The sequence below is a fragment of the Astatotilapia calliptera genome, chromosome 19 (genome assembly GCF_900246225.1).
Source record: "Astatotilapia calliptera chromosome 19, fAstCal1.2, whole genome shotgun sequence".
Classification (NCBI taxonomy): domain Eukaryota; kingdom Metazoa; phylum Chordata; class Actinopteri; order Cichliformes; family Cichlidae; genus Astatotilapia; species Astatotilapia calliptera.
The window spans coordinates 9,871,676-9,895,441 of record NC_039320.1 but is presented as its reverse complement, the minus strand read 5'-3'; the positions used below and the strand labels follow the sequence as shown (position 1 = coordinate 9,895,441).

Below are 23,766 nucleotides of genomic sequence, written 5' to 3'. Positions count from 1 at the left end.
TGCTTTTTAATAAATCTTCTTACCGTACCCCTAAAATACTACTTCCATAATCAACACTGTGTGTTAAGTTACCTCAATATTTTCAGAGAAATGCATATTTCACCATGTGTTACAAAAAAAGGGGGAAATTGGATAAAATCAGGGCAAAAGAAGAATCTGCAAACCTGAAAAAAGAAACTACCTGCTGTAGATGAATAGTATCTAAAAGTCATGTTTTTAAGAAATAGAAAAAAATAGAGATACAGCTGACCCTTCAGTTACTGTTAAATTATGTTGCTGTCATGAAGCCATTCCTATGAAAGGTATGCCAAACACAACAAGTGGACTGAAAAAACAGCCGTGAGGAATCCTGATTTGGAATTTTTGGTTCAAAATTGTCTTTCACAGTGAATTTCCAAAGGTTTCATTTCTCAGCTTAATACCAACACAGTGAAATCACGCCTGGGTAAAATAAAAACAGAGTGGAAAGTCATGGATTGTCTCCCCCAGAGTCCAGACCTCAACATTACTGAAGCAGTGTGGGATCATTTTGAAGCAGAATGGAACAAAAGGCAGCCAGCATGTAACCAAAGAGAAGCTTTGAATGTCCTTTGAGAAGCCTAGAGAACTGTTCCTGAAGACTACTTCAAGATATGAACAATAAAGGTTTCGGGCTGTATTCTTCAACACAGTGTAAGGTATTGACTTTGAAAGGTTAGAACTGTACAAACTTTTTTCTCTCATTCTGTATTTCCACGCATCTTTCTACACCTATTTCACATTTTCCAAGCAAAATACAAAGAAATGAGGGGCGGTTCATGACTTTTGCACTTTGCACTTTTTTGTCAAGCTTGTTCCAAAAGTGAGTCAGTCCCCATTGTTAAAATGCCCTTTCAATAGTCACGATCTTTAACAATAAAAAGCATTAAACAGCTTCACAAAAAGGAGTGTCCCCAAAATGACGATCAGTTGAAGTATTGACATAAATTAGCAGATTAAATATTAAATAAATGTAGCTAACTAGTTATTACAATGCAGCTTCAAAAGAATCCTAATTTGCACGAGGGTGCAATTTAATGTTTGCTTCAGACTTTTGTACCTGAGATCAAAACACAACACAGAAAAGCAGAGATGGGCTTTTAGCTTTTATGTGACACCGTTTATATGCACATATATTGTCTTTGTTTTTTGTTTTTTTTTGAAAAAAAAAAAAGCCTTTTAATGTTGGCTCCTTTTTCACATGAACAAAAGTAAGTTAATCAATGAAGGTCAAATGAATAAAAAGCAATTAAGCCTAATATTTGTTTCTTGTGATAAATGTGCTGAAGCCTAAAAACTCATTGATAAACCTGAAGTCTCAGTTCAGTATTGTTAGCGTGTTTCTCTTTTCCCTCAGTCTTTTCAGAAGCTAATGTGCTCCGTCGGGTTTTATCCGTTGATGGCCAGTTCAAGAACCTTCAGTTTTTATTTCTATTAAAAGCTTTGTGTTTAGGATTGTTGTTATGTAGGGAGAACAAGGGCCAGCCAATGAGACAGAGTTATTAACAGCCAGGGTAAACTAGAAGTGAATAGAGCCTGTTGCTGTCATTATGTGCTATGAATCAACACTGGGAAACAAACTAATCCATGTACCCGAGCAGCCGTAAGGGGCCATGATGGGACGTGATTTGCTAAACATTTCATGTTTCACACGTCTGCTTCTAAAGCAGAAAAGTGAAGCCAACCCAGTTCTTCATCAGTGTTACACTGATGTCAGTGACTCGGTCCCCACTGACCCCCATGTTAAAGCGCCCAAACTCATAAGACAGACAAACATGAATATTTTAACAGGATGAGCAAGTTATCAGTTTAGTTTTGTTTTTCCTATGAAGTAACTAAAGTTATGGTGTTATATGATTACCTGGCACTGAATCTACCAAGGAAGATCACTTTTTTAAAAATAAATAAAAATACTGAAATTAAGGTTCAACGTCCGATCCACAGGCCAGTCGGTGACACCCCATTGCCTGTCTTGGTTTCACACCTGTTTTAATCATGGCCACTTCTCGTCTTTCTCCTCACTTTGACTTTCTACCGCTACATTTTGGTAAATGCCAATCCAGCCTATGGATTCCTCCTTGCTGATAAGAGATTTGCATCTTGCAGCCTCGTCTCTGGGAGTCTGCTGCCCGTTCTTTTGTCTTGATCTTGTGATATTTTCACACCTGTGCTTTCTAGACTGAGAGTGACGTCCTTGACTGTCGTTTTGAAGTTCTTCTTCACAGCTCCAGGGATTTTTCTGTCATCAGCTGAAGTTGTTCGCTATGGGCAACCTGTCCTGTGTTTATTTCAGAGTCTAGCACTGGGTACCTTTTCCTTCAGATCTTCCCACACTGCTGTTCTTTATATATTGTTATGATTCTGTCTTTTTTGCTTTCAGACGAGCTGTGTTTCTGTCAGTCAGGTTTCTGGTCGTGTTGTATGCCTTTGGCTTTAGCTGCAAGAAACTCATCTGCTTGTTGTTTTTAACGAACTTTCACTATTTTGTGAAATAGTAAAATGCATGGAAATCAAAAGTTGATAGTTTCTCCTTTACTGTCATTTTTGTTTTGATTTTAAAATCAAAACAATAATAAACAGAGTATGAAATGCTTTTCACCTTTTGAGGGCACTTTAGTTTTGAAGTTAGATTTTTTTTTTTCTGATCAACACCCTGGTGTTAGTCAACCACATTATGTGTTAAAAAAAAAAAGTTTAAAAAAAAAAATCAGCACTGCTCATTTCTGCCAATTTAATGCTTCAGCAGTGAGAAGTTATTTAAAAGTGATGAAGTTCAGTGTGATTTTCACTTAGTCTTATTAAGAAACTAATTGCTTCTAAAACAGAACGACTAGCCAGCACTCCGTTTTCCATAAATGTTATTGTTACTTTCAGCGCATTTATCACAAGGAACCTAAAGAATTAGTCTTCACATCAATGAGCCATTAAATTGCCTCTTAAGCAAAAATGTTTAAAGTGGAAAGCTCTTGTGGAGAGGGCTTTGTTAAGAAATCTGTGGTTGTAGCTGTTTCATGTCCATCAAGAGGTCTAAACATAAATACTCCACAGACAGCTTAAGAAGCCAGGAGTCACCCAGGACGCTCTTCCCCTGTTTTCTCAGTTATGTCAACTTTCATAATTTAGTTTAATTGGCTTCTAATTTTTTATCCAGTCAGCACGTGCGAGACCACATAGATCCCAAAAACATTTGACGCAGCACTTTGCCTTTCAATTTATTATGCCAGCATTTTATTTGTGTCCGCTCTCTCTAGTTTGTTTCACTGTAGGATCTTTACATTACAATATAAAGCACTTTGATGCAACTGTCCTTGTGATTTGATGCTATATAAATCAAATTCAGCTAAATTCAATTGCTGCATAGCTTTGTGTAATGTCCTATGTAGACTTTCTAATAGTTGTAAGTCAGATGGCTCAAATGTGGCATGCTAACAAAATGGGAACAGAGGACTTTGTAACTTTACAATATTACTTTTGAGAACAGGGCACCTTATTGGCACCAGTTCTCTGGTAAGTGTGGATTGAGCTGCACGCTGTTGGTCTGTGAGCAGATTTCCCACTAAAGGATGTCTGATATTTTAGTCAGAAACAGACTCCATGAGAAGCACACTGGAGGTCATTCTGAATGACTTTGGCAGAGCTCGTCTTCACAGAAATGAGCCGATATGGGTCCTGCTGCTGGGTTGGTGCCCTACTATAGCTCTATCTAGCTTTTTCTGTGTAATGGGGCATTTCCTCCACATGCTTTAGACTGTGCTGGGAGACACAGCAGACACCCCTTACAACAGCATGTATGCATTTGCCATCCAGGAGGAGTGGGGCTACCTGTGCAACCTGAATGGGCAGGAGATACCATCTCATGCTACTAGTAGTGACAAGGACGCCAGCAAAGATAGAGAAAAATCAGTCAGGAGGGATAAGCAGAGAGCAATGGTCTGTGGACACCACCTGCTAAACCCTTTCTGAAGGTTGTCTGGTTGTTGCCTCTCCAGTGCACACTGTCACTTTCTTTTGCAGCAAAGCCGGTGTAAAAGGAAGTGACAGCAATAGCTCATACTTGCATTATACTCAACCGTATGTCGAATAATTGCACGGTGCCAAATTTTTGGGTTGCATAAAAATTCACCGTTTGTAATGAACAAATTGTCTGACACTAAATTTTCTGGCGAATAACAGATGCTTTGGGTGTAAATATTAACAAATGAATGTGTGAGGGATATAAGGATATTCCTCTGGGATTTATAGCGGCTGGAATTGTTTGGCCATTGGCGTCTTTGTGTTGGAGTATTTTAATTGTGTGAACTGTGGCAGGATTCAGTGTGATATCTGGCAGCAGCGCTGCGAGAAATTTCCATCTTTTGACACATAATTCATTTTAAAGTTTGAATTATTTAGCCAGTACCTATTCTCTTTCTTTTCTGTTCTCTGCTTTGATGTTCGAGCTGAAAATGAAAACGTGGCTTTTCCTTTTTTCCTGCATATTTGCGTAATTTTCTTTGTGTAAATGTCCGCTCCTTAAAAGTCAACAGCTGTCAGCTTCATCTTCAATCATGAATTCAGAAAGCTTCTAAAATGGGAGAATGTTGATTGAATATTAATGCGTTTGATGAGAATCAACTTTCTGATAAATAATAAAGAATCCAAAAAAGCATCTTATGAGATGACCTGCATCTATGGATTCTACTGTGGCCACTTGAAATGTTTACTTCTAGTGGGTTAGAAGCTGTGGATGAATTTAAATGGAGACCTTTTTTTATATATTTGGTCTCAGGAAAAAGACAGAATCAGCAAAACTAAACAAATTTAAAATCGTTACGTGGAACAACCATCAACAGCAACGTGAGCACAAAAAACGATAAATGGCTTCTTCCTTGAATCATACACAACATTTATTAAATGTGAATTTCATTTCTGTAAATGTGGAACTTCAAATAAATCATGAAAAGCAGATAAAAGACCTGAACAGGGGAAATAACTTCAGTAATGGCACAGTGAAGATGATAGTCTCAGGCAACACAGAGAGGGAGAGAGGACCCAAAGAAATCTTGAGATGCTGCAAAAAGGTATGTGCAAAAAGGGTTTGATGGTGTTGATGAAAGTAAAATGCGAACAAAGTACAATAAAAACAGTCTTAGCCTATAATTTAAACCTTCACTAAAGCTTCTGCTTCACTAGAGAAATTGACAAAATATATAATAAAATCAGGAAAAAAAGGAAATGCTGAATTTTTATATTCTTTTTCACCATTCAAAGTTAGATTAATGGGGGTTTTTTTCCCACCGAGTCAGACATCGCCTCCTTTCCAGTAGTTAAATGGGGCACAACTGGGAAGTTAGGGCCTCCAGGTGTTAGTACAGTAGTTTTTACTTAACAGTACTGGGTGAAAATGGGCGGGTTTTTTTTCCTTTTCTTTACATCTTTTATGATTCTGAATTTTGGCTTCGGGGCCCCATCGGCAGGGATTCTAACAGCACTGACTGAAGTCACACTGAACTGGACCTCCAGAACTTTTTGGAATATTTTTCATGGACTTGCCCGATAATACATACTAATAATACCTCTGATGACATTCTGTTTCTTAGTTTCTTACTTAGCATTAATTAGCAAATTTGTGTGCTTTGTAGCCACACAGTTTATGATTACAGCTTGCTTGAATCCTAAAAGTCACACTTGGCAACTACTGGCTTCAAAAACATAACATAGCACTGACCAAGCTTTAAAATATCGAGTCCTCTTGCTAGGCCATTGCAAAAAGACTGACATCAGACTCATGTATTTGTAATATAACTTGCACACCTCGGTGACATGTGCTTGATCAGGATTTAGTAAGGCAAATAAATCAAAGAATGTCACTGAAGTTTAACACGTTAAACCAGCCGTATGCTTCTGCTCATTATCGAAAAGGAAAACAGTATTAATATTTAATTCAAATCCATCCCCTCATCTGTACTTTTTAAGATGGAAATTGAGCTGCGGCTCTGAAAACATTCCTCATGTCGCAGAAAAGGAACGCAGGATGGAACGAGGCCACTTGTTCGTTTTCGTTTTCACCACAGTATAAAGCCCCTTCTGTGAATCCGTTTGTGCCGCATTAAATTCACAACTGAATTATCCGAGGACTCGCAGATTTTTCCCCATTTGAACATTATTACTACAGTAATTCCCAGTTTCTTTAATTCCAGCCTCAGATTGAGGAAGGGGGAAAGAACATTTGATTCACCTACTGCAATAAGCACAATCACAAGCACAGATGTCGAGTTCCTTGCTTAAAGCCAAAATGCAGTCGCCTCTGCCTGTATCATTTAGTTTCTCATGGAACTTTAAAATCTTCCACACAGCCATGTCCATTATACTCGAGAATTAAAAAAGTATGGCACATGTCAGGTCAGACTTTTCATGAAACGGCCAGCGGTGCCTTTAATTCTTCTACATTCCCACCCTTTCACCTCTGAAGTGCGGCCAGCCAAAGATAAAGGCTAAAAACACTATGAAGCCTTAGGGCTTTGGTGCGTGGGGCCCTTAAGTAGGGACATTTATAAATATTACAAAGCAGAGCACCTGTCAGAAGCCATTTAAATCACACAGTCATAATCTAAAATCCTTTCCGGGTCACCATGGGAACCAGGCATAATTAAATGGCATCTTATTTCACTTTTGAACAGCAAACCAAACGTGGGTATAATACCAGCAAGCAGCATCTTTGACTCGACAATCTGAAAGTCTTGGGAAGCATGTATAATCCTTTTATGTCCGGAGAGCTCATGTGGTCACTGAGAGTTTAGAGTCATAATTCCACAGGACTCAATTACATTCTCCAGTTAATTCGGCAGATGCTAATTCCTAAGTCCAAATCACTGTAGAAAACCGTCTTACATAGAGCAGCAGCATAACATTTTTATTCTGCACAAGGGAAGCTAAAATTACCAATGTCTCTAGCAGTTGTGCTGCTGTTTGCCAATATTCCCTTTTGGGAATGCGATGTGGTTTCTGTATCAAAGAACACCCTGGTAGCTAGGGCTGTAGTGTCGGGATCAGCTGGTCTGTAGGTTGATATGCTGCTATTTTTCCTTACAGAGAAAAAAGTAATACTATTACTAGTGCATCTCATCGAATTAGAATATTGTTCAAATTTCAGATAAATATATGTCCCAAGATCACAACTCAATAATTGTTTGTTGCTCCTTTACCATGGATTACTGCAGCATGCCATGGAGGTGATCGACTTGAGGCACTGCTGAGCTACAGCTCATCTGTCTTTTTGGGTCGGGGTTTCCTTGTTGATGATGGACAGCAAACCATTTGGTAGTAGTTTTGGTGCTGAGAGCAAGTCCTGCTGGAAAAGGAAATCAGCATCTCTTTAAGGATTGTTAGCAGATGGGAGCACGAGGTGGTCTAAAATCTGTTATCACTCTGCTGTGTTGGATTTGATAAAACACCAGGAGAGGACGTGGCACACTGGGTAAATTTTACCCTGGACTTCAAACACCTTGGATTCTGAGCCTCTCCCCTGTTTATCCGGTCCATCCGGCAAAATTTTCCCTGAAAAGGTGAAACTTTGGACCACTGAGTTCCTTTCCTCCTTAGCCCAGGTAAGACACCAATGAGGTCTGTGATTCAGGAGTGGTGAAGTTAGTAACAGTGTAGCACCTTTCCCGAAGGCATCTGTGTTATGATGGCTCCTGATTTACGGACACCTGTATCAGTTGTAAAACTCTTCCTTGTTCTTGAACTTTTCTCAACAATCCTCTTAAGGCTGCAGTCATCCTTTTGTTTTTTGTTTTTTTTTTTAAAACCACACTTCTCTCTTCCATTAATATGCTTCGATACAGCGCTCTGAGCAAGCCAGCCTTTTCAGCAATGACCTTCTGTGGCTTACTCTCCTTGTGAAGGATGTCGATTGTCATCTGGACAACTGTCAAGTCAGCAAGCTTACCCAAGATTGTGGTTTCATGTATTGAACAAGAAGCACTCAGAGCACAAACCCTCAGCCAAGGCAGGTCAGTCTCTGGGCAGTATTTGCTTTTTAAGATTATAATGTTGTATTTTATATTCATTGTCCTTCTTTTGTTCTTTTTAAACACAGAAGTTTGTAGCGCAGTAAAAAGTGTAAGGTGACATTCAGTTCTTTCTCTTTTATTTTTTTGGATGCACTTTTGTGCTGTTGAGTGTAATCCATTATTTTTAGCACATCTTTAAATAGACTTTATGTCAAAGAAGCCAGTGGTGTACTTGTATTTTGTTAAAATGGGTGGCCAAGGAGTTGAGTGTAGCAGCTGCTTGAAAACAGAAATTCCTCTCATCAGTGAGATCTTAAGGGACATGGGCACAGTTTGATACACTGTGTCGCATTGTTGGTCCAAAGATAACGAGTTTGATGGCTCTGAGTGGATTTTTAAATAATAAGAGTGCAGATTTTGGCACTCAGTGTGATAATTTGTTTTTATTATTACAAACAGAAACAATCAGTTTTGTTTCATCATTTATTTAACAAAACAAGTTTTTATTATGCATATTTTTTCTTCAGAATAAAAAGGTCTCCTGAGGGTTGTAACAATCCCATTATGTAAGTATTGTGTAATCCATTTGCTTAGATACTGAATGTGAATGAGTGTTGAATGGGCAGGATCTAAACTACGTCTTTGATGGTTGTCAGAGGCAAAGGTAATTTCAGATTTCTTAAGACTTTGTTTCCTCGTATTTTCATAATGACTGATTTCCCTGCTTCTCTAGGTGAAAACGTCATGGGTTTAATTAAAATAAACCCTCTCACTGCGTTAACCATATGTTAGCAAAATGAAAAGGGAACCCCGAGTTCTCAGAATGACCAGTCCCACCCCTACAATTTGCCATGAAAATATAGCTAGCTCACACTTTAAGTGCCTTTGTAGTGAAGCAAAGTTTTCTCTGTGGACCAACATATTTTGCAGCGAGACAGGACTCTATACTTTTCACAAAGCCTTGAGGAGTTGAGGGAACTCTTCCCTTTAATTTATTTCAAGTCAAAAGGCTTTAACTTGGAACAGTGTAAAGAAATATACATTTTGGGTCAATAAGTTTTTGCCTTGCATTTCTACCTAGCTGAAATAACCTGAAATTTGACCCTAACAATGTTGATTCACAGCATAATGGACCGATGGCATTAACCACAGCAGCTTTGCAGGCTTATATGCTACTCTTTGTTCAGTGTCACCTCACACAAACCATACGCTCTGGGGTGTTACTTCTGAAACCGGTATTAGCTGGATAAACCACAAAGATGAGATTCATTTTTTTATCTATACAAGCATTTCGAAATGGGTTACTTCAGTTTTACAACAGAATACTTTGAACAATATGAACAAAATTGGTGGTTTGGCAAATCTGTGAGCTCTCTGAGCTGCACATCATGTTGCACCCCTAAGCCTTTCAGAAGGCTGCATCTGGACCGGTCTTCAAAACACTGGATCAGACGCTTCCAAGTAGAAAAACCCAGTTCAGTGCTCATGGCAGCCACCATAAATGTGCTATCAGTCACAAAGAAGGGAATAAATGTATGGCATCAGGCCTTCAGCATGTATGCTGGGGGGGTGGGGGCATAAAATCAACTGCTCCAACCCAACAATGTTTGTATTTAACACTTTTTTGCACTTTCCATGTTCACATGTGCACGATTGGAGAGAGCGCTGAGTTAAAGCACTCTTGTGACCCCAAACACGCTGTCATTGTAACAGGGAGAATCACTGAACAAAATATTTAATTCATGCGTTTGACTTTGCTGCTACAGTTAGAAGATCAGAGCACACGGAGCTCATGCGAGGCTCTGTGGGCGCTGCACTATCCAAACAGGCCAGACTGTAATGTCTTCAGGCACTGTGCATCGCACAAAAAATAAAAAGCCAACAATCGAACCGTGGGAGATACAGACTGGCTCGGTTAGAGGCGGTTCACTGTGCTTTATAGAATATCGCGCTTAAAATCAACTTTAAAAGATATTGTATTACGATAAAATAATATCGCACTCTGTGCTGTTTTAAAACAGGCATGTGTTGTTAAAATTTGTTAAAAATAAAATCAATGCAACTATTTATAAATATGTTTCTGATAAAAAAAAAAATTAAAAAAAAACCCTTACAGTTGTTAGAATTATAGCTTTGCAGCAGTAGCTCATCCCTGGAGGCCAGTGTAAATCTTGCATTTCTCAGGCCACCTTGAGTCAACCTTTCTACAAACATAAAGGTCAGAGACGTTATAGAGGTTTAAGTAGAGGGAGATAAGAGATAACAAAACTTATCTCTTATGGTTTAAACAGCACATTTATTGGCCCCATGTGTACCTAAAGTGTTGATCTAGTGTTACGTTTAAGACTTTTCTGCCTACACCACTTTGTGAAAGCGAGCTATGGAAACTATCAGAGTTTAGGATTATTTCTGTGGCACTCTGGACTTGCAAAACAAAATTCTTTGGAAGCTTGGTTACTGCTTTGCGTCTGTGGTTAGTCGGTTATTTGACATGACTGTGCTGCAAAGCTATTCAACGATGAAGGTAACAGTTTGATTGGCTGTTTACTGTTAAATTGAACCAGAGGACTGTTGAAAATACCATTTCAGAGGATGAGTCCTCAATGTCGATGTTATTTGTTGTGTACTGCTCATGTAGAACAAACCATTAGCTCCAAATTTAAGACCTGTTTTACAGGGTTTCTGTGCTGTGTTATCTGGAAATATTGTCTAATCTTGCGCATTAATCTCGAACAGATTCTATCTATATCCACGAAGACTGGCAGCAGCAAAAGAAATTAAAGAATGATTTAGCCTGCTGATTTCATCTTTACATACAAATATTTCTCATAAAAATAGAACTTTGTGCTGTGTAACCTTGTGTTATGTTCAGTTCTCAAACCTGGAGAAAGGCATCAGGCCAACTCTGGCTCAGAAACGGGCACTGCAATGTTGAGAAAAAGATAATAGTCAGCCAGAGGCAGTTTTCAACCAACTCATGCAGATGTTATCTTTGCATTTTAAAAGCTTAAAAAAAATCTACTTGTGAAAAGTATGTAATTACTGTCAAGAAATGTGAAGCTTGCGCTGTCTGCTTCTGTCTGAAATCAAGGATCCATTGTTTCAGAAGTAACTTGGACATAGAAATTGTAACTAAATAAGGAAGACGGCACTCACCAGGCAATTATTTGCATTGAAATAACGCATGCAGAGAACAGTGAATATTATATGCAGTAATCCAGAAGGGTCAATTACTGATCATTCATTCATGCATGTTAAAGATCCTGCTGTATGCAGCTGATAGTTGCCAAGTTTCAATAACATAATGGTCTAGTATATCATTATTATTATAAATAAGAATGTTAATGGCAGATGATTTGTGGGTGAAATGTGTCCTATTGAGTAGAGCCATACAAAGATTAAATTGTTAACTTGGCGGCGGGTGCTTAAGATGCAGGGCATTAATTTGATTGTCCAGGTTTCGTGCCCTCTATGCAGCCTGTGCTACATGATCGATGTGACCAGTACAGTAGGCTGACAAAGGGGTACACAAGCAAAGGGAAGACAGTCAGAAAGTTCTGTGAATGTTAATGTATTTTCTTGCATTCAACATCAAAAGGCATGGACACATTCGTAAATTAACTGGCCGTGTTTTTCCAGCACAGAAGCAAACCCAAACTGCAGGACGGATGAAGAATAGACCTGATTTCATTCTCTCTTCTTTGCTTTAACAATATCCCGTTCCTCTGCTGTGCCAGACATTAGCTTCAAAGGGGAGCGATAATATGCAGGGGTGTTTGATGCTGCAGTCACACAGTCAGCTCTTTGCCAGCTAATGATTGGCTGAATCCGCTCTTGATGTAACATCAGTGTCAATTGTCAAATTGCGAGTGACATTCAGGACAGCCTGAAATCCAGGCTAAACAACTAGACTGACACACATCTCTAACAATGCAATCTGATGTCAAACCGCTGATTGATGCCCAACATTTCTGCATGTATTTGAATGGCATTATGAATACAGGTAACCTCTCTCTTTGGCCGTTTGGACAGGGCATTGAAACACTTTATATACTCAATGCTTCTGACCAAGCTGAGGCTGCATGGGCAGTTTCCCTCCCTATTAGTATGAAACCAAACATAAATATGGTAATGTAGCATTTTTTCAGTCTTTAATGATGCAATTGTGGGACACTGTCCTTTGGGAAGCCAATGAAAGTGATGAAGGGTTTCAATTTGCCTGTGAATCTCTGTTCTCCAGCCAATTAGGCGAGCCTCCTGTGGTTTCTGAGGAGCACTCAGCAGAATCCAACGTATACTAACCTTCAAACTGACTGGATCAGGGCATTACATAAACACTGCTGATGGGTATGAGTACAGGGTATAACAGACAAAACTGCCCAGCGTGTGTCCTCTAACACATTTTTAATCTTTTGGTTATTTGGAGGTGATGAAACCCATCATGGCACCAATGGGGGTCTTTTAACTCAGGATTAGCAGTAAAGTTGTCATATTTCGGGCGATTGTGGCTCAAGTTGGGAGTTCGCCTTGTAATCGGAAGGTTGCCGGTTCGAGCCCCGGCTTGCACAGTCTCGGTCGTTGTGTCCTTCGGCAAGACACTTCACCCGTTGCCTACTGGTGGTGGTCAGAGGGCCCGCTGGCGCCAGTGTCCGGCAGCCTCGCCTCTGTCAGTGCGCCCCAGGGTGGCTGTGGCTACAATGTAGCTTTCCATCACCAGTGTGTGAATGTGTGTGTGAATGGGTGGATGACTGGATATGTAAAGCACTTTGGGATCCTTAGGGACTAGTAAAGCGCTATATAAATACAGGCCATTTACCATTTACTATTTCACTTGTGCTGTATGGTATAAGCTGAAATATCACCAAGCATGTTAGAGTCATGGGTTATGCAGAACCTGTCTTGCTTTGGCCTGTCCACAAATACATGACTGTTTTGGTAAATATGGTGTTGAACAGGGTTTTTCAAAGGTTTTCTTTGGACATTGGCTGTTTGTTCCCTCATTTTCAGTCCACCTCTTGTACTTGACCATTTTTTGAGAAAAGTTTGTTTGTTTGTTTACTTGCCTGAGCTACTGAACCTCAAGCATAAAAAAGCAAAAACACAGTATTTTTCTCATTTCTTTACTTGACTATGCAAAAAAATGCCAACGATAACAGTTTGACAGGCACAAAATAGTAATTTTGCACCATCAGTGTTACTCCTAAAGCTCTATTAGCCGGAAACATGGCATATCTTGACATGATGTGAAGCGTTTCCTTAAAGAATGGCAGAAACTGGAAAAGTGGTCAGGCCTAAAAGAAACAAAACAAAAGAAACCCCAAAACATATGAACGACAGCAGATGAAGTTACGTCCCTAGGAAAAAATAAATAAATGGGAAAAGATAAAGCAAAGACCTGACACAGAATCTGTGAAATGCATCTGACCATTTACTTTTCACTGAAACTCATCAGAAATGCTTTAGTGTCGCTGTCAAGAAGGCTTTCTTAAGGAAAGGGAACAGGAAGAAAAAGGCGATGTATCCCAAATTACACAAGAAGTGGACTGAAAATCAGTGGCAACGGGAGTGATGCATCTAAATTTGAAATTTCGTGATTCAAACATCAGCATGTCTGAGGTCAAGAGAACAATACAACTCATTGTCTAGAAGGGGTAAAAAAAAAAAACACAAAAAACAAACTTAAAGTTAAGTTTCCTTGCAGGTGATGAATATTGCAAACTGTGTTTCCCTGTAGGTGGTGCACTTGTCCTCTTTAAGTGCATTGTCTTTCATATTTTTTGTCTACCTGCTTCAAGAACTTTTCATCTGATCATAATTTCCACAATAATAACGGTAAAATTTTGGGGGACATTTTCTGTTGCCTGATATTAACCGATATCGGCCTGTTGACATAAACGATGTACAGCGGGGAGTTGACGACGTTTCTATATGGTCTCACGGCACTTTTATGTTGGCTGAATATTTAAAACATAAAGAGAGTTTGAAAGCAATAATTAAAAAACCCAGAACAGCTGCACTGTATCAGCTGTTCAAATTTTACATTTGGGTAATGACCCAGGATTTGGCATTTCTGAATATTTTTATATTAAGCTATCAAAATAATCAAGTGTTACTTTAGGCACCTGATGTTGATGATAACTGATTTATACATTTTCTTTCTTAAAATCTTGTCAACTTGAGAAACATGTCACCGAGGATTTTCAAATTAACACTTTATGTGCAGCTACGACATTCAATACAGTCAAAGTGTTGGTGAATGTTACGAGTTACTTTCCTCAGTGTGGGGTTAAAAAAAAATGCTGCAGGTCACTGAAAAGTCTTTTTTAATGAGCATGAATTCTTAGAAAAATTTGTATTTTTGTTCTTAAAATATTTTTTGTTTACTTTCTGTTTGCAATTGCAGTGAAGTTTTACATGTTTATCTTCAGTTTGTGTATTTGCATGTTAACATTTGCTAATAAGCATCAAATAAAGCTAAGGCTTAATATCATTGAGTATATAGCCATAACCAATTAGTCATGAAAATCCACCCCCTTAACAGCCTTTATTGCAAATCCACTCATTGTTTAGATATGTTGTTCTAAAAGCCAACTAACCCAACCCGTTTCCCTTTTAAACAGTGGAAGTCTTTGAGAAGCAATAGGCAGTGACACATCACATAAGCAGCTTGACACCAGCCCATGTGCCTGGCTGTCGTCCAGCACGTGAAGTTCTTCTAGTCACTGATGTGTAGAGGGTGGGGTCAGTTCAGGGTGGATTCCATTTGTTTTGGTTACAATAGAAAACACCTGTCACCACCGCCTTAGCTCGGTAATTTCTTTATTTAACAGCTTCCTGTTAGAAGGCATGCAGCCATTGAATAAACAACTTCGTGTTCAGTTTCATATAATGTTAGAAAAGTTCATCTTGATTTAGTGTAAGTAGCAAATACATTTCATGCTCGTCAGCAAACATGGCAGTTTGTCCTGATGGTGTTCCAAATTCTCACAAGCTCAGACATTTTTAACATATCTGCTTGTGAGAACAGCTTGCGTCAACACAACCTGTTCTCCTCGATCTCTGTGTTGTACATTGTGTGAGGGCAGTAAACTGTGACATCTCTGTTAGGTGTGGTCACTTAAGTACACTTACCCTCACAGTGACACAGGGTGTGGTCAGATGTGAGCTAAACGTTGCCTCAGGCTGGAGCTGTTTGTGGTACGTATTTAGCACCTTTTCAGTGGTTAAGAAAGTGCATCTGCGTCCTTCACAGTCTTCGTTACCACCCTTCTTTTTCATCTCCTCGACACCCTTTATGATCAATTATGACAGACACAGCAGATCTTCACACTTGTGAGCGTTCCCTGTGTCCTGTGTTTTCTTTCCCTTCTACACACATGCTCCTACTTCTGTCAGACTTAAGGAGATTTTCTTTAAAAATATTTCATGTTGCTAATTCCCTCAGAAAAATACTTTCCAATTAGTGAAGTGTAGTCACTGCTCACCGTGTCACAACAGAGTCTTACATTTGGTGACAGAAAGAACTTAGCAGCTGGCCTGCTACTGTGGGTTTCCTTTTTTCTTCATTTTTTCACCCCATTCCTTTCACAGCTGAATTCACGACACCACTAAAGACAGGGCGGTTGAGGTCTGTGAGCACAAAACACTTTCAGTAAAAGGACTGTACAGTCCCTTGCCACATTCTCTGCACACTGCACTGTATAATTAAAAACCACCATGCCCCTGCTGTCTGTGGACATAAAACGAAAATATAGCACAAATACAAAAATCAGAATACACTTCTTGCCATTCCAACTGAGTGGACCGCACAATCGAAAAATGAAGTCGTGAGGCAAGAGAAGCCTTTTGAGGCATAATGCTCCGCAGAGGCTGAAAAGCTTACACATCAGTGCTTTCAAAAGATTTGCGTGAAAAGAATTGGAAAACACATGCTTGTTTGTGTTCCAGCAGGAAAATGAATGTTAAAAATTTATACCTTTTAAAATAGATTTCCCGTGTCATGTGTCTTGACATTATCAGAACGCCGCACAGGATGCTGGGTGTGCCAACAGCTCAAGACCAAAATTAATAAATAAATACATTTCAAAAACAGATTTGCTCTTCTTATCAGATATTGCCAGCCTAACATGTCAGACTTTCACAAGAGCTCTACACATGGGAAATGCCTATGATGTATGACTGATGAAATATATAACCGTTTTATACTCACAATGAGTCCATCATACAATTAGAACATGCTGTTTGTATGAGGATCCAAATAACAGCAATGTTTCATTGGCGTACATCTGCTTGTTTTAACATTGTGAGTTTGAAAAAAGTCGATTAAATTACACTAAATGTATTTTTTCTCATACCCACATAATTCAAGGATCAAGAAAACCTTGCTTATAGTTCACTTTACTGCTGTAGACTCTTCACCTTACAGTATATACATTCAACGGCATAAATGTTTGTTAGGCATAACTGTTCAAATGCTTGTTACACAAATGAGCCAATCCATTGGCAGCAACTTGGTGTGTTTCTTTCAGAAACAGCTCATTTTCTGGGACTTTTCCCTACACAGCCATTCCTGTGTTTACAGAGAATGGTCCAAACAAACAAAAAGAGAAAAAAAGTCCCCCAAAAAGGAAATATCCAACAACCACTTGCTGCAACCCAGCCATGGTATGCAGAAGACCATCTAGGAATGAATAACACATCAAACTTTGAAGCAGATTGGCTGCAGCAGCAGAGGACCACACAAGGTGCCACTGCTGTTAGCTAAGAACAGGAAACCGAAGCTTCGATTCACACTGGCTCACCACAATTAGACAATAGAAGACTAGAAAAAGTAGTATAGTTAGTCAGTCATATAACTATAATCATATAGTTAGGGCTGGATCAGGTGTCCCTGAATCCTCCCTAATGTTGGGCATACACTGTGCAATTTTTGGATAATTTTTAGCCGATTTTTGAGTCGTGAGCCGTTTTGGTGATCGGCCCGAGTTTCGCCTTCATCGTGTATCGTGCATGGTGTAGTATACGTGGGGTAACGAGAAGCGATTAACACCTCACGACCAGCTCCCGATCATCAATCTTGGTCGTAAGAAAATCAAACCTGTTTGAAATCCTGTCGGCCGTCTTGAGGGTGTCACCGCAGCCTCTCACTCTGCGCACACGCAAACACAGAAATGAAAGTGAAGAGACGGAGCAGCACGGCAGTGCAGCATGTGATCTGGACACAAGTGATGGCGGCACAACTTTGGCAAGCTCATCTGAGCCTTTTCGATGTGGCCTCACAAAATTATCACGACCACAACAACCGTGAAAATAATTGGATGGACATTGCTACTCAATCACAGCTGCCTGATCAATGTTTTTCATTAGCAATTTAGCAAAGTTGATGGTGGTGGTGTGTGCGCGTCTGTGTGAGTGAAAGACAGAGGGAGAGCGAGCGACAGATTTTCTGTGTCCATAACATGAAGGTTACATGCACAGTGTGAGCACTCAGGTCGCATCAGAGCATCGGGCCGTATAGTGTGAGACCCTGCATCATGACCTACAAACGTCTAACCCCTGCGAGTCAATCGTGCAGTTTGAGTTTTGCTGAATGGAAAAAAACCCAAATTGCACAGTGTTTGCCCATCTTTAGTTATGATGCAATAGTTGTAGCCTTTTTGGGGATTCCCATGATGCATTGTGTATTTCTGCTTTAGTCACCTTTCTCACTCACTATGTGTTAATAGACCTCTCTGCATTGAATCATGCTTGTTATAAATCTCTGGCTCTCTTACACAGCATGTCTTTATCCTAGCCGCCCTTCCCTGAGCCTGGTTCTGCTGGAGGTTTCTTCCTGTTAAAAGGGAGTTTTTCCTTCCCACTGTTGCCAAAGTGCTTGCTCATAGGGCGTCATATGATTGCTGGGTTTTTCTCTGTCTGTATTATAGGGGTCTACCATATAAAGTGCCATGAGGCGACTGTTGTTGCGATTTGGCGCTGTAGAAGAAAAATGTTGAATGTTCCGATGAGTCTCGATTTCTGTTGCGGCAGGGTCAGAATTTGGATGCGGCCCATATCACAGGCACCAGATCTCAATCCAGTTGCACACATTGAGGTGTGGTGGAGCAGATTTGCTTCATGGAACATAAAAGTAAAAATTGTACTGACGTGATTGCTGTTGTCAGCTGACATCGAGAAAATAAAATTAAACTGAATCCATACTCTGAACTTTTATCAAATACTCTAACATTCTTGTACACATTTCTTACAGTGGACATTTTGGCATGTGACACTTGGGTGTAGTGAATGTCAGTGAATGCAACATTAACCTTGAACATGATCATTCTGGCACAGCTAAATGGAACACAGCCATTGCTAATTGGATTAGTTACACCTGTGCTTTTCAAAGCATAACAAATCAAAACAGCTGCTGGAAAGTAAAGCATACTTTGTGTTGTCATAAAAACAGTATAATGGAGGGTTTACACAGATGTATGGTGAATGCTAAGCAGGTTATTTATTTATCTATACTACAAATGTATTCAGGGTACTGCTGTGAATGCATGCAAGACTACCATTCCTCTCTGGGTTTGATACAAGGCTGTGGATGCTAATGCAGAGCGGTACTAAGTACCTTTGTACAGCAATGTAATGCACAAAATGTGTCAGCCAGTTTGTTAATGGATGTCAATTCTCTCTCACCAGTCCAAAAGCTACATGTGCAGCAGCCAGGGGAATGTGCTGTGCTTCACCATAGATTTTGCATCAGGCTTCACCTGCTCTGAAAGCACTTCAAAGGTGACATTTTACCGAGTTCACAATTCTTGTTGGCATACTGCTTCAACTGTTCTTAGTTTTGAGATGACAGTTCAAAATCTCCTTACTGATGTTTGCTTAGGCTCTAATTGTAGCTATTTGAGGGGAAAAAAATGCTAAATTTAACATTTTGCACAAATTAATTTCTTCCATTAAGACCTTTATTTCTTCAAGAATAGTATGCTCTTATTAAAATGACAGTTTGAGTTTAATTTAGCAGCTCTGCACTGGTTAAAATCCATCATAAAATAACTTTAAAGATGGTCCGCTGTGTTTCCTCAACTGCACATTAAAATGACATTTCCTGATCATGCAGCCTGTTGTGCTCATTATTGAAACCCCTCTGCTGTGTTTTTTATCCTTCCCTTGTAGACAATACTGTGGCGATACAAGTTCTCTCAACTTAAAGGCTCCTCTGACGACGGGAAAACCAGGGTAAAGCTCCTTTTTAAGAATCCCGAAAGCAAGCAGATAGAAATGAAGGTAATAAAACATTTCTTGCCCCAATTTAATAAAATTAAATGTACTTGTTTAATTCTAGTTGGATTCTTTTACACTAGTTGTGACTCGAAGTGCGGGATTTCTAATTAGTCTCTGCCTCTGTAGCACCGTGCATAAATCAAATAGTCAAGATGTGATTAAACTGCAGACTTTTAGCTTTATTTAAGTGGTTTAACTCAAATATTTTATTAACTGTTTAGGAGTTACGGCCATTTTTATACATGTGAAACTCTGAAAATGGGAGCCTAAGTAATTGGACAGACTTGTAAGGACTCAAGGATCCTTCTTCAATACTTGGATGAAAACTCTCTGAAGCCAGTGTCAGAAGTCTAGAACCCGTGAGCACAAACTGCTGTGTTTCCTGCAGCCACTTTTCGTCCGTCTAAAGGTTTTTTTTTTTCAGAACCTTGCAGGTTTTTTTAGATGTTTTCTGACAAACTGTAATCTGGCCTTCTTGGTCTTGATTGTAGCCGGTGGTTTACACCTCTGTATTTACCTGAAAGTGTCTCTTGATTGCAGACTTTGACAAGAGTGAGAGCGCTCTTGTCATTCAGGTATTTCAGTGTTGCCAGTTGATTCCTTCGTTTTAACAGTGAACCAGATTGTTGATTTTTTTTTAAATGCATTATTGCCTTACATTTGTTAGACCTAAGCTGAATGACTGAACTTTAATCACATCAATCCACTCTAGTGAATTACCAGAAAAAAAAGTCATTGTCTAAATATGACCTGGCTGCATATAAATCATGCTGGAAGAAGCTAGTTACCCTGACATACACTGTTATCATTCTCTTGTGCAACTCCTAGTATTGTGACAGATGTGGAGAGTGCAGATAGCATCAGCCACAACTGCCAAATTAATTAATAAACCACAATTACCTGTTAACTTTTTTAAATACTGTGATTTGGATTGTGAACATAACGGACTAATCAGTGCGTCTCTTGTCCTTGACGTGTGCTTTTCAGGAGCTGGAGTTTGCTAATCTGACAGCCGTCCTCCACTGTATACATTCTTTTATCGCTGCCAAAGTGGCCTCCATGGACCCTCTCTTTATGTGCAGTCAAAGCTTCCTTGGAAATTACACGAACAGTTAAGAAGACACGTCCTCATCGTGATGTGCACCTGAGGCAAATCAGCAGTATTTTATGCACAGAGCCCATTGATATGTATATCTTGTTCTTGCTATTTTTGTATGGACTTCTGAAAAAGACATCTTTGTAAAAGACTCTTGAGGTGGGTAATGTCAGATCTACTGAAGGAAAGATGAGGTTTCACTTTTAGACAACTAGAGATATCCAGTGGGAAAAGATATACAGTTCTTCCATTCTTCTGTTTGCCCCCCCCCCCATTTGATAATTATTCAGAGTGAAACTTAACACCTATGATAAAAAAATAAAAAGATGTAGCTGCCGCTGTGTTTAACAGAAAACCTAAAAATGAATTAAAAATAAAAGAAATTTCAGCTGGGTAAATGAAGCGGATATCGTCACAGGGGGATACAGGATTAAAACAGGCCTTTGACAGGGATATTTCCAACAATGATGAGAAAGCGTATTCTTTTTTTCTTGTTTTTTTTTTTTTAAATCCCCCCAAACTTCCTGTGGTTTACCTAGTAATGTCATGTCTGAAAAGGTACCGCAAGCACCTTACAATAAAAAGCAAAAATAATAGCCTCCAAATAACCACCGAGTTGACTCGACAGCACTCTGATACGGGCCCAGACTAAAATTAAAGAAACTTCCCAAAGGCAGCGCTGGTGCCAGGCTTCAGTACTTCACTGGTTTGGAATAAATTGCAAGTTGTTTGTGTTACTGTTTCCATCTTTTGTATCAAATAAAAAGGCAAACGTCCAGAGTGTTGCATTTCTCTGGCAAACAACATTTTAAGCTTCACAGTATTGTTAGAGTCCTTTTTTTTTTTTTTTAATTCTTTTTCTGAATCTCATCCCGATATGGTGAAAATACTGTGCATCTTCAACTTTCTGTAATGGTTTTAGTGTTAAATAACATGTTTGCTGTAGTTTCAATAAATCGCTTGCAGAGTTTAACTTTGTCATCCAAGGCATGTTAAAGCTCCCTGTGGGTCTACATGTGTCTACTTTCACACTTTAGAATCTGCTAGCCCAGCTGCTGATTTCTGTCTTAATACTGCATTTGTGCGCCAAAAATACTTTTTCTGTCTTTTCCAAAAACAAAAACAAAACGCTGCACAGGTAGCTGCGTTTTATTGGAAGAGCCTGTTCCACTACTTGTTTTCAACTGAACTGGGCTGCAGCACAGTCTCATTAAACTGAGTAGTTTAATTCTGTGAGTTAGTAACTTGGGTCTTTTCACCAAGAGGTCACTGATCAGAGAATACCAACAAGTACAAGGTCAACAGACAGCTGTTTACAAACTGTTCCTTTAGCCTGTGTCTCCTGGTCCTTGAACTTTAACTCGGTACAGTTGTCTTTGCTACCCACAATAAACCAGGGAATAGTAACCCAGACGTTTTTGTTTTGTTGGTTTTTCTTTCTTTTCTTGTTTATGTGAAGTTATCTGGAGTTCTCCAGCCAGCATATTAATTCATTAACGGGTTAATTGAATGATTTTTGTCATCTATGGGGCAGAGTTAATTATTCCCATTGTCCTTTTTGCTGTTCTGCTTCCACTGCTCAAACTGTCACACCACATCTCCAACTCCATACACATTGGTCGAAAGGTCACAAGCAGTTTGAACCCAACAGGATATGTTACTTGTGTGCCGTTGAAGAGAAAAGCTTGCACTGGCTTCTCACAGGTGAGTGATGACAGCACATGTACTTTTTTTCCCTTTCTTTGAAAAGAAAGAAAGAAAAAAAAGAACAGGTGGGGCCTGTCCTGGAGGCAATGCTGCGAGAGACTAAACCTTTCTATGTAGGTGTTCTTAGTCTAAAGTGGTTGAATTGAAGGCAGTTGGGCTTCTTTTAGTCTCTTTAAGGTTTTTCATCTCTTTTCCAAAAGGCCTTCAGTTTTCCACAGTGGTAGTCAGGACATGTCAGGTCATGTTTTTGTGCTGCTGCCCCACCCTTCCTTTTATGATAGTAAATAAACTGATTGTTGTTAGTGACTTTTGTGTTTTCATTGTGCATCATAACGACAAGGCTATGGGTGTGCTCTTGGGCATTTAGTTCCACAGTTCGCTTATTCTTAATTAACTGCAGGTGTGGCAAATATTTAATACATGTGGGCAGGATAATAATCATTTTTCTGTCATTTTCCTGGTACATCATCCTTGCCTCAATATTAACAACAGCCAGCAGCTACATTATAAAAACTAGCTTTCTGCTGCTGGAACGCAACTAGATATTCTTCTTTGTTGGAATTCCAAATATTGTGTCGTGTATGTATGACGTCTGTGTATTCCAGTTCAGTTGCAAGTGGATCATTATTTCATTTAACACTGCAGTGTTCAGTTTGATCATCAACGCAACGATCAACTTGAAATGCTGCATTCCTACGTAGGTTGTAGCAGCAGTCGCAGTGTGAGGACTTTCCCCAAATTTAATTAATAACCAATACAAAAGCCAACTTCCGAGATCTCCTACTACTGTGCTAGCACAGCAATGTAAAGACACGACAGGAAAGAAAATAAAATAGGTGGACAGATGCCTGTATGCAGGTTAAAGTGATTGTAACAAGGATAAAACACAATGTTGGAATGCCACATTACAGCTAGTTCTAGTGAAGTATTCCCATTTTTTAACATGACACCCATTATGACACCTGTGTTGCAATATTTCATTCTAGCTAGCAAGACCTATAACAGCACAGGTTGTTCATGTAAATTTTTAAACAGATAGCCTCCAGGTAAGAAAATTCACAGTCAGCAAAACATCAAGCAGCAGAAAAAATTACAGTACATCCACAAAGTAAATTCCTTCTGTCAAAACCAGTTTTGTCCTTGAGAATTTCTGCAGTAACTCTGCACTTCCCACTGAGCATGTGCAGAGTAAGTAACAGTTAAACCCTTATATTCCAAGGCACAGAAGTGAGTGTTTAGGTTTGGGCCTCACAGTGTATGTCACACACTCATGTAATGATTCATACTTTTGGCCTGAGCTGGATTGACACAGATTGTTAGTTGATATTTTTTCCTGCGTTTTTAGATTATGGCAGTGATACCGGTGGTTGCGCTATACATTTTAAACCTGGTATCATATATTGTTTGATAAAATATTCAAAAGGACCCTATAATAAGAACTTTTAAAGGAGCAAATATTTATTATTTTTACTAACATACTACTAGATAATTACTAGAAAAAAAATCCAAGGTCCACACAGCAATCGATTAGATATTAACATCAAACTGTTTTAAACTGAATAAAATAAATAAATAATATTCGGTTTTACGAAGATGACACGAGAGATTTTCTATTATTATACAGAACTGAATGAAAAATGTACTTTCACTGGCCGTCTGTAACCTGTGGCTTGGGTA

The 23,766-nt window shown here is 39.2% G+C and overlaps 1 protein-coding gene across 1 annotated transcript in view; it reads left to right on the top strand.

The window, feature by feature from the left end:
- sntg2 (syntrophin, gamma 2) overlaps nucleotides 1-22,395 on the top strand; it is a 107,801-nt gene extending 85,406 nt beyond the window's left edge. The window contains exons 15-17 of the mRNA XM_026151094.1: nucleotides 18,696-18,788; nucleotides 19,179-19,289; nucleotides 20,274-22,395. Of these exons, the coding sequence (XP_026006879.1) occupies nucleotides 18,696-18,788; nucleotides 19,179-19,289; nucleotides 20,274-20,402 (333 nt within the window). The 3' untranslated portion in view covers nucleotides 20,403-22,395. The remainder of the gene's footprint in view (nucleotides 1-18,695; nucleotides 18,789-19,178; nucleotides 19,290-20,273) is intronic.
- The last annotated feature ends 1,371 nt before the right edge of the window (nucleotides 22,396-23,766 follow it).